At 38.2% G+C, this 11720-nt stretch overlaps 1 protein-coding gene across 1 annotated transcript in view; it reads left to right on the top strand.

Moving 5' to 3' along the window:
- Positions 1-4602: 4602 nt before the first annotated feature.
- Positions 4603-11720, top strand: part of LOC138000664 (protein phosphatase 1H-like) — an 18207-nt gene continuing 11089 nt past the window's right edge. The window contains exons 1-4 of the mRNA XM_068847226.1: positions 4603-4901; positions 7918-8044; positions 8974-9216; positions 10550-10662. Of these exons, the coding sequence (XP_068703327.1) occupies positions 4651-4901; positions 7918-8044; positions 8974-9216; positions 10550-10662 (734 nt within the window). The 5' untranslated portion in view covers positions 4603-4650. The remainder of the gene's footprint in view (positions 4902-7917; positions 8045-8973; positions 9217-10549; positions 10663-11720) is intronic.

Genomic DNA, 11720 nt, shown 5'->3' with positions numbered 1-11720 from the left:
ATCCAGCCCTGGGCCCTTTAAGTGAAATACTCTGCAAAAAAAGAAACAAATTTCAAAATTGCTCTGACGGACGTTTTTCTGCATGTCATGCATGTCTGGTGTTGCACTAAGCAAACGTTTATGCCAAGGCTAAGGAAGGACTGAACATATTGTTTCAACTTCATAATTTCTCTTCTTTTCAGTCTAACGTGATGACAGGTCCTTTTTTTTTTTTGGTTTACGTTTGCACTAAATGGTATCGCAAAAGCCGGGAGTTACGGTGTAGCATTTTTATTTCGCGGGATGTAATTTTTGCGGGTTTTGCGGATAGTACTTGATCCGCAAAAATAATTATCAGCAGAAAAAAACACCAGCAAAATTAAAAACCCGTAAAAATTTACTCCCGTTAATATAACTAAAAAGGGCTTTTAATCCACATACAGTTGGGTCAAAGAGATTGTTTATTTTGATATTTGCTTTGTTTTTGTTTTCTCTTGGGACCATTGTAAGTCCCAAGAGAAACTGGAAACAATGCGTATGCAAAATTTGGGGGAAGAAACAAAGAATATTATGGTTTTCCCGAAGTGTCCTATTGGAGCTTGCTACAAACAAAACGAATTAATAAAAGGTTAAGTCAATACTTTCCCACTCTCTGAGGCACAAGAAACGAACTCAAAGCAGTCAATCAAAAGGTGACGTTAACCTTGCTCGAACGGGTCATCCGAAGGGACACTATTTTCTGAGGCCTCCAGGATGCCACATTTTTTCCAACCGTTCTCGATGGTTGAGGGGTTTTTTACCAAAAAGTAATAGAAGTTGAAAATAGTCTTACTGCTTGAAAAGAAAACCGCAAAAATTAGTTTCCACCGGAAATTTCAGGCCCAGCAAAGCCGAAACATCTGTCTATGGCTGCTAATTGACCGGGTGAAATGGTTGTGCGCATGCGTAATGTGTTGGCACACCGCGTTGATGATAGCGTGTGTCACCTTGCTTTTATTGCTGTTTTAAATTTTGAACTTTCAGGTTTTTAGAAAACTTGCTTCTTGCCACAAATCTTTCCGCGTGACAATATGGTATATCAAATATACCCCTGATTTAGTGAGCTTATCAGAGCGCTAAGAACGCTCCATACGAGGCAGCTGAAAATTTAGTACTGCTAGTTGTTATTATGTTGATAGGCGGAGAAAATTCGTGTTGTCATTTAATTAAGGTGGCTTAAACAACGTTTTTATTAGGAGAATTGACACTACAACACTTTATCACTTAACAGCAATGTTATGGTTCCATATCAAACACCAATTATTGCTGAAAAAAATTCGGTCATTTTTGTGACGTAAAAAAGTTACCGTGGCAACAGGAAATCCCTGCAAAAACACCCCATATTTTGGCTTTAGCTGCTCATGTCTCAAAAACGAACTCGGTGACCTCCTTCCCACCTTCACGTGGTTCCTCTGTCATCTTTCGGGAGACCAATTGCTATACTACGCAACATCTCTGCGTAACTTCGGTAGTGGTAAAAGGATAGACCCTTGGCCCTGAAAAATGCCAACTCAATTCAAAATCGTCAGCTACTAATGCGGAAGGGTTGCCATTCCCCAAATCTGACATATTATCCATCTTAAATGTGGACGTTCTCTGCATCCAGGAGACCCATAAAGAGACACCCCGCCCAGAATACCGGGAATGCACCTTGTTACTTTCCATCCTAGCGCGGTGCAGGGGAGTACAATTTGTATGCGGGATACGTCCATGTTAAGAGGTTACCGAGATCTAACCTCCAATAGCATGGAAATATTGTTGGCAAAAACGAACCTCCTAACCAACATCTCCTGTACAAGTCACCACCTGTACCTTTCAGTTGGCGTGACGACCTCCAACTAGATGAGAATGCAAATATAATAATCGGTGACTTCAATAGCCACAACGTGTTGTGGGGCTACGACAACAACAACCGTGATGGTGAGCTTATTGAAGAATGGGCGTTAGACCAAAACCTTGTCATTCTTAACGAACCTAAGGATAAACCAGTTTTCCTTATTGCGCGCTGGCGAAAGGGGTATAACCCCGACCTTGGGTTCTCGTCACCCAGACATCACCAAAACTAACTGGGAAGGTTTTACAACCGACCTAGAGAACTCTATCGACAGTATACCTCTCATCACATAGGAATATGATTCTTCAAATCTCTTGTGTGGCGTGTAGACAAGACGAACATACCGAGGGGTTGCAGGAAGGAATATATACCGGGTTTATCCGTCACCAGCAAGACCATTTACCAAGACTTTGTCCAGGCATACAACAGAGGAACACGCAATCGAACTTGGCAATGAACTCATGGCTTCTCTGTCGGTGGCACGCAAAGAGCGATGGATGGAGACCGTGAGCAATGTGGATATGACCCACAATAGTAAAATGGCCTGGAAGACCATAAACAAACTGAATACTGACAAGAAACCGGAAACCACAGCAGCACCCGTAACACCAAACCAAGTCGCCCATCAATTACTCACTCGCTCGTTCCTCGCTCGTTCGGGTTTTTGACACAAACAACTCGTGAATAAAACCCCGTACAAAGCACTTTCTATGACGTAAACTATATATATACCTAAGACCTGGAAACGGGCCAAGGCCATCGCTCTCCTGAAACCGGAGAAAGACGCCTCACTCCCAAAAAGCTATCGCCCGATATCCCTCCTTTGTATTCTCTACAAGCTATATGAACGTCTTATTTTGGCACGAATATCGCCGACAGTTCAAGATCAGATTTCGATAGACCAATCTGGTTTCAGGGAGGGGCGTTCGTGTGCTAGTCAAGTACTGAAACTAACCCAGCACATAGAGGATGGGTACGAAACCAGGAAGATCACCGGGGCAGCAGCCTACGACACAATCAACCACCGAGCGCTGTTCCTGAAAGTCGGACAAATGATTAAGAACAATAACATTCTTTGTCGAAATGGACGGCAAACAAAGTCGGTGGAGGACACAGAAGAACGGCCTGCCAAAAGGCTCTGTTTGATACCGACTTTGTTTAATATTTACATCAGTGACCTGCCGACATTCGCTGACACCCGAACATTCATCTACGCGGATGATCTGTTCGGGTTGCGTCACAAATCAAAAGCTTTGAAGAGATAGAGAGAAGCTTATGCTGTGCCTTAGAAACCTTATCTTTCTACTATCAAAAGTGGTTTCTAAACCTCAATCTTGGGGAAACAAAGGTTTGTTGTTTCCATCTTAACAACCGTAACGCGGCCAGGACCGTGAAGATTCAATGGGAAGGCAAAGAACTGGAAAATACACCATACCCAGTCTACTTAGGCCGTAACACTGGACAGGACTTTGTCGTTCAAAAGCCACATCGACAAGCTCCGAAAGAAGATCTCCCCTCGAAACAACTTAATTGGCATATTGGCCAATTCGAGCTGGGCAGCAGACCCACATACGCTCCGAGCGACATCGTTAGCGTTGTGTTACTCGACGGCTGAGTATTGCGCTGCAGTGTGGTGCCGCTCAGCACATGCTCACCGTGTTAATGTCGAGCTTAATAAAGCCTGTCGCACCATAACCGGTACGCTAAAAAGCACCCCTCCACCTTCTCTATACAGACTGAGCGGTATATCTCCACCTAATTGAAAATTTAAGGTAGCTCTGAATCCGCTCCACATAATTTTTTAAACTTTGCAGAGAGTTTCATCTTGGTCACCTAATTCGTTTTCCAGATATGAGCAACTAAAGCCAAATATTATATTCGTTGAGTTAATATGTTTGAGCGCTTTATTATTTTCTTGGCATTTTTTCCAGTCTTTTTAATTTATTCAAAGTCGGATTTAAAAGCGTTGTCTCAAAAATAAGGAAAAAGCAGATGGGCAGCTGAAAAGCGCCATGCAATCATTCACGACAGTACGCTGCTCAAAGAATTCAGTGAGAGTTATTTTTTTAAGAACTGAAAAGAAATCAGCAGGCTAAATGACTAAATATTGGCACTGAGCCTATGGGCTCCTGTTATTGAAGACCATTGAAGTGGATTGAAGTAGATTCAGGGGAATATTTAATGCGGCTCTTAAAAGAGCCACATTAAATATTCTCCTGAATCTACTTCAGGGGAATATTTAGATTCAGGGGAATATTTATTGTGGCTCTTAAACACATTAAGTATTCTCCTGAATCTACTTCAATGGGTTTCGGGTGCGTATTAATTTAATTCCGGGTGCGTTTTAAAATACACACCCGAATTTAAAAAAAATATATTTTTGCACAGAGTTTTATTTCAGCTACCTGCTGATCACTTTCCAGCAATGGCGGTCTAGTTCGTTTCAATACAAAATTATAGGTTAAACACTGATTAAGAAAATAAGCGATAGTACAGCTGTAGGTTGTTGTGATCTATTACGCCACAGTAATGAGTGCATTTTGTTCAGTAAAAAATAATTGGTGTTTCATATGGTCTCACAACACTGGCGTTATATGAAAGCCTTGTAAGGTCAATTATTTAAACAAGACAGTCTCTGAAAATTGTTGTAAGTGGTTTGAGCGTTTCCCCTAACACCCCTTCCTTCTACTCCACATCCCTGAATCGACGTTTGAGCCAAAGATTCTCAGCGGTTGCCTTTTGCAGCAGTGGTGTAACATCTATTTTCTACTGCGCGGAAGGAGTGAGGGCTGTAAAATATGAGCTTGAATGGCATCAAGCGAATGCTTAACATAAATCCGGCTAGTGCCCTTGCGTACTTTACCAACGTAAATGCGGACCGACGCCTTGGCTTTCGCGTCTATGATGACATGTTAGAGGAAAAGTACGAATATAGGAGACCAGAGTTTCTTCAACTTGACGAAGAATCTGAGCAAGCTGCTTCGGATCATGATTCAAGACCTATTATCATTCCTCACAGAGAATTGCCTTTTAATGCTGGATATGCTGAGTAAGTCTTATATGTATTCACAATTACTGGATTTCTCTACTGCTTCCTTGTGCAGCTGAAAAGGCAACGTGTCTAAAGTATAAACCTAGTTTTGCATTCATAAACGCTTGAGCTCTCGGGCTGATCGATATCTATATTAAACTTAAAAAATTGGTCGATTATTATCTTACGTTGCCGATCTTAAACTTGTATCTTACCTCGACTTCGATCAGTAAATAAAAATAAAAACCCAGCTTATTCTAGCGAAAGTCATTTGAATTTAATTCTGTTTATATTTTGAGATCTGTTGAAAAATAATTATGAACCTCAATTCAACAAAATGACCATGAAATTAAAGCGGAAATGGTAATGCCCAGTTAAACCGTGTTAATTGTACAAAAACTCAATGTTTTCAACACAGTTTCATTTTGGTACTCGTTATTACAAATTTTAGAATCTTTTGGTGATAAGTTTAATTCAGTGAGCGAAGAGTGTATACATGTACTTCAAGGATTATCTTAACAGCTTTTCAAGGTTGGCCATCTTGTCTGTTGTGGCATTTTGTGGCTTCTGTGCATTGGGTGTCCTGTGTATACTTGCACTATTTTAGTGGGCTTTAGCTATTTCCTGTTTGTGAACAGAATTTCTTAGGGAGCAATTGCAGAATACCCCGCATCTCTATCTACACGGTGCAGCTGGCAACGCGTCTATCTGGCTACTTGAGTTCTCATTTATTCATAATTCACTCAAGTTCTCTGGAAGGTGGCTATGCATCTACGCAGCTACTCCATTGTAATTTATTCTTAATTTACTGATGTTCTCTTAGAGGTGGGTACGCGTCCATGTTTTCTGTGTCTCACAAGTCTCAACTTAGGGAGATTTCTAAAAATACATATGTAATATTCACATTTAAGCATAAAACCTGGTAGCCATGTGTGAATGTTGGTAATTATCGAACCCATTTCTGTGTAGCCATTTGTAAGAGCTATGCAGAATAGCTACATGTACATGTAGTGTTGTGGGGTATTCTGCAATTTAGCCCTTTTCAGAAATCTTTCTTTATGGCTCTCACTGGTGTTTAAAAAACTCCTTGGAATTTAGGAGAAAGAGGTAACAGTGTATTTGTTGTGGGTCAAATTTTCTTCTTTGTTAAAAAAAAAAAAATTAAACCAGTTTAAGGACGGTTCCTCATATTAAATTCAAAGGTATAGAATCACCACTTTCATAAATGGTGACCACTTCTACAGTCTTTTGTAGTTATATTAATTAGACCTACTTGACCCATTTTGAAACAAAATATTCTTTTGAAATTTGAGCATTGTAGCAAGGCTAGAAATAAAAATAAAAACCCAGCTTATTTTAGCGAAAGTCATTTGAATTTTATTCAAATAAACATGTCACTGTTTGCGATTTCCAAGCTGCGGATTTTATTTGCAAATTCAAAAATGTCAGTTACTGTGTAACAATTTAAGGACAGAAACTTGAGATTAGTGTCGAGATTGTATGTTTGCATTGCTGATAGTATGGGGTGCATCACCAACCGATCCTTGTGTGTCTTGCGTGTAAACCATACAATTGTGCTAATCTGGAGCCTGTAAGGCAGACCATATTTTTCAATCGGCTTGGGTAGAACTGTGAAGGAAACAAAGCCGCCAATTGTAAATCAGCAGTGTGTTGTTTACGGTTACGGTGACCTGTGTGATGCGGGTTATGTAGGTTACACACCCAGACATTTACATAATCGTGAAAAAGGACATAACCAACAATCCTCCGCAGGACAATGCCCCAGGGCCTGCTAAAGCGTTTTGAAGTGCTTAAGAAAGCAGAAACAAATTTGACTTCTTAGTGTATGAAATGCTTTTTATATGAGCGTTAAAGCCAAATCTCAATGTGCAATCAGATTCCATTCGTGCGAAAGTACTTTTATAATCTTTTTATAATCTTTGCACCCTCTTATGTTAATTCTTTGCACCAAAATCGCTTTAAATGTTGTAATTTGCATGATCTTTTTAAAAATATTTTCCTTGATAATGCAGTCATGACTACTCCGAAACGTCGGCTTTTATCGTTCGTTTTTACAGTTTTATGTTTTAAGAAATCTCTTTTGATAATAATATTTACTCTATTCTTATTGGCGAAGAGAAATGCAGTTTTTAGGTGACACAGTGCAGAGATACATGTAATTAATTGCGAAATTTACATACCATGTAGCAGTGATCAAAGAAAATCACAGATAGCCCTAATGCCAGGATCCCAGCTAACCTTGTTCATGTAATCACCAACTTGATTTTTGGTGTTTTTCTCAGACGTGCTGGGATCTCGGCTAAAAATTAATGAGCCAGCCCACCTAACCGGGACAGCCCAGCTCATGTAATCGGCCTCTAAGTTGAAAAGCTTTGGTTCCCATCTCACGCTCAAAGGATTCCAAACTAGGCTTGGTACATGTAACCACCCTAGAATGGTCTGGAAGCTATTTGTTACACAACAAATGCAAACCACATGTAAAAAGCAAGACATGTGACTCCATGTGACTCTTGGCAAGCAATGTCCATGATATGGTCAAAGCTGAGAAAATGTGATAACTCTCAATGGAGCGTGCAGACAAAGCACAGTCAATGAAGAAAATGGGGAGAAAAACAAAATGGAAAGCTTCCAACAAAAATATGACAAAAAAAGGAATAAAAGAATGAGTACATCAAAAATGGGTGGGAGTGCATTGTATCATGGGTAGTCCAGAAATTGCTCAGAATTGGGTGAAATGTGTTAAAATGAAGTTCGCTAGTCATGGAGCATTTTACATGTAGTTTCTTCAAATAAAGGGTTTTAGCTGAAGTTTGGAGCTTTTACTTAAGAATAATTGATAAATTATTTTTCTAGCCTGTTACACTATAGTTTTTGTTCATATGTACAATTAGCACAGTGGTGTGTGTTCTTCAGGAACAGGCTAGTGCACATTGCCAATTAAAATTGACATTTTTAATCAAGTGTTAGTTTTGATCATATTGAATTGAATGTATGCTGTACTTACTAAACAAAGGACTATCAATGCTGGAAAAACACCAAACAAGAATGAGGACCAAGCAGTGGCGGGAATGTTCTGCTTGAATGTTAGCAAATCAAGCAATGAAGCAGATGACAGAGGAAGTCCTACACTTGTTACTCAGGTAATTATGGTAATGAAGAGTATTTTTTGCACCTAGGATTTTTTTCTTATTCTCAGTTTTGCCCTGTGTATTACTGAGCTTAAATTGCAATCCATCTCAAAAACAGTTTGCAGTTTTAAAGCAAAGGATTAAAATTCTTAATGTATAACCAAAGACTGAAGTATGTGTACAGTAGTAAATCATGTACAGTACATGTGTAATAGTTTAGTGTGGCATGTAATGTACTTTGTCTCCAAGCTTGTGATTTAAGACACACATCTTTATTCTACAAAGTTCAAGCAAAATTATGAATGGTTATCACCTTGCCCAGAGGATGTTATTTTGTTGAGACACAGTGATAAATTAATTTCCTGTAAATTTAATCATTGCTCCTTGTGAGATGGAAACAGCTTGCCCAACTGCTCTGTAGAGCATTTCATTTAATTTTGTACAGTAGACCATTTGCAAGTCTATTGTTAAACAATAGTCAGCAATTAGGTTACTTTATACATTACTTTTCACAATCATCCCTTTGCTCTCCAAAAGTAAGTTTGGTCCCAGCTTTAATTTTCAGGTTTTAATGTAACATTTCATAAACTAATGGCACTTTTTATAATAAATTATTCCTTTTTTGTCCTTGAGTAACTTGGTCTGCCAAGCCTTTGTTTTGGAGCAACATTAATTTTCAGTTTTTAGCACATCTTGATGTTGGAGGCTTAACTTCATAGGGTAGTTTGCATAATATAAGTTAGAGCAAGTTAAAGAATTATTTTCCACCATTTTTCAAATAAGGTTTCTAACAGTGTCTGCATGAAGAATGTTATCTAGTTTCCATTAATACAGCTTCTTTGGCAACTCTACAGTACATGAACATGATTGATATTATCCAATAATTTAAAAAATATTAAGGGTTACATGTAAATTGACTGACATCAAACTCAATCTTACAGACAAAGATTCCTTATGCATATTTTGGAATTTTTGATGGCCATGCTGGCAGTGGTGCAGGTCTTATGGCTGTCAATCAACTTCACGTTCACATCATGGAGAAACTCCAAGGGATACGAGAGCTCCTTGCTTACGAGAATGATGAAAAACTTGCAATGGCTAATGAGTTAGAAGAAGCCACTGTCTCCTCAGTGACAATTGACAGTCTTGTCATTGGGACCCTTGAGGAAGCTTTCTTTGAAATGGTATGTTGTTTCTTTTTGAAGTACATAAGAATTCTTAGTGTAATTACATACTTAGGTGATTACTGAAAATTCTCTGCACTGATTGGCTGTAGTTAAAGTGATTATTTTGCAATAATCACCTACTTTAAATGGCTGCAAGCCGTTTTGTTGAGGTGAGAGACAAAGAAATTAATATTATTTTAAAGAAAATGCATGCTTTTCAAATAATCACCTGCAGCTGTATGTAATTATACTAATTAGTATGGGTAATCAAATGGTGACGCGTGAAATTAGGGAATAATTTCACACGCGTTTTGTCCAAATTCAAGAAATTTCCCGAGCCTTTAGGCGAGGGAAACTACTTGATTTTGGACAAAACGCAAGTGAAGTTATTCCCTAATTGCACGGGTATACCATTTGATTAGCTATTAATAACATGGTGACAAATTACTCCTTAATTTTCAAACCTGGGCTTCATTTTAGCACTATATGAAAAGTTGCCATGGCAACAATGTAATTTCACATGTGAAATTATACATTAACGCTGATAAAGGCTTATTAATTTTTGCACTTTGATTGTTCTACAAGGTGCATGCTTATCAATTACATTCAAAAACACATTTTTTACTTGAGTCCAGTAATCGTTTGCATTGTTCACCGATTCAGTAGCGGGCCAATTATCATAACAAAGATTGGACTGGAAAACAGTTGCGTCTAAATGGTTAAAGCTACGAGATTCAATAAATTTCAGGTTCCTCCTAGAAGCGCCAGTTTTCCCAATGCCCCTGAGGGGTGATTGGGTTAATCATGTAAAATAACTATGTACAGTGTATTTATTCGTGAAATCTACGCAGACAAGCATTTTGTTCCAAACCATTGAGTTGTACATGTGTGTATTCAATTGAAAATTTTTTTTTTTTGGATCTCTCAAATCTGATTATGGAGGGCCTCAATAGCCAATTCAAGGCAAGCTAGTGCATTAAATTCCTCAGTAGTCTAAAGATAGTGTTTTTAACTGGAGGGGAGGGAGTGGGTGAATCAATCGTAGGGGGTGGGGGAGACTGGATGGAAAATATCTCCAGATTTTACATGTAAATCTCCAGAGGTTGGCACCTCTGTGACAACTGTTATAAGAAATCTTGGGTTCCTTGCTGACCCACTCTTATAAAGACCAATTATTATTACATGTATATTATTGAAAGTAAAGGCCTGTAGATTCATTTACATGTAGATATGAAAGGAATTTCCTTTCAGATTCAGATATTTGGATTCAGTTTTAAGAAACTGCAAAATGAGACTGACATTTTAACATGAATTATTAAAAGTTGCATAATTTTAAATCATTTTCTTATAGGATGAACAGATTAGACGAGAAAAGGTGATGTACAGGATTGATGGTGGTTGTGCTGCATTGGTAGCTTTATTTCTGGGAAAGAGGTTATATGTGGCTAATGCAGGAGACTGCAGGTATTATGAACATGTACTTGCTGCAAAACTCAGATGTACTGTAATATTATTTAGGCCGTACAGAGTGTAAAGACAACAATCAACTCAGACCCTAAGAACTTGTGACCCCAACTGTCAGGGCTATCTACATGTAAACAGGGACAAGTGACACAGCTAAATTTTTACAATTATTAATTCATTACTAGTAGTACATGTACATGTAGCTATTGCTAAGTTTCAATGAGTCAGTCAATATAACACGTAGTCTGCGGATTTGTATCAGAGTGCCATTTTTGGAACCCTCACATGGTTGCCATGGTTACCTTCAGTGCAAAGCTGCCAGTTGCGCTCTAGGCCCTTCCAGCATTTAGGCACCAGCACCCAAGCTCATCTTGTCAATGATTTTAACAATTATTAATTTATTACTACACTGTAGTAGTCGAGTCAGTCAGTGTTACAATACATAGTTTGCAGATTTGTATCAGAGTGCCATTTTTGGAACCCAAGTAGTTGTAATTTTTTTATTTCAAAGTACTGCGATTCAACTTATCAAAGGTAACAATAACAAAAATGTAAGTAAAACCCTTGCACACTTTGTATCTCAAACAACAAATGAATATTAATGTTAACATGTTTTGCAATCATATTGAAATTAAGGCTGTAATTTTTGAAAGGCCGTAATTTGAACAGGAAGATATACAATAATTAAGTTGGATAAAATCAATGCCACATACAAAATCGCCAAAGTGTTTTCAGTGAAACCATGTCGTGGGGAATCAAATTAAAAAACTCTCTTGCATGACACATGAAAGTTGTTCGCATACTTTGTATCTCGAACAACAAATGAATGTTAATGTTAACGTGTTTTGCAATCATATTGAAAGTAATGCTGTAATTTTTGAAAGGCCGTAATTTGAACAGGAAGATATACAATAATTAAGTTGGATAAAGTCAATGCCACATACAAAATCGCCAAAGTATTTTCAGTGAAATTATGTCATGGGGAATCAAATTAAAAAACTCTCTTGCATAACACACGAAAGTTGTTTCACTTGTAGAATTTATTTTGCAAGATACTG

The sequence above is a fragment of the Montipora foliosa genome, chromosome 4, assembly GCF_036669935.1.
Source record: "Montipora foliosa isolate CH-2021 chromosome 4, ASM3666993v2, whole genome shotgun sequence".
In the NCBI taxonomy this organism is placed as follows: domain Eukaryota; kingdom Metazoa; phylum Cnidaria; class Anthozoa; order Scleractinia; family Acroporidae; genus Montipora; species Montipora foliosa.
Note: the sequence above shows the minus strand (reverse complement) of the source record. Positions and strands in the feature narration are given on the sequence as shown.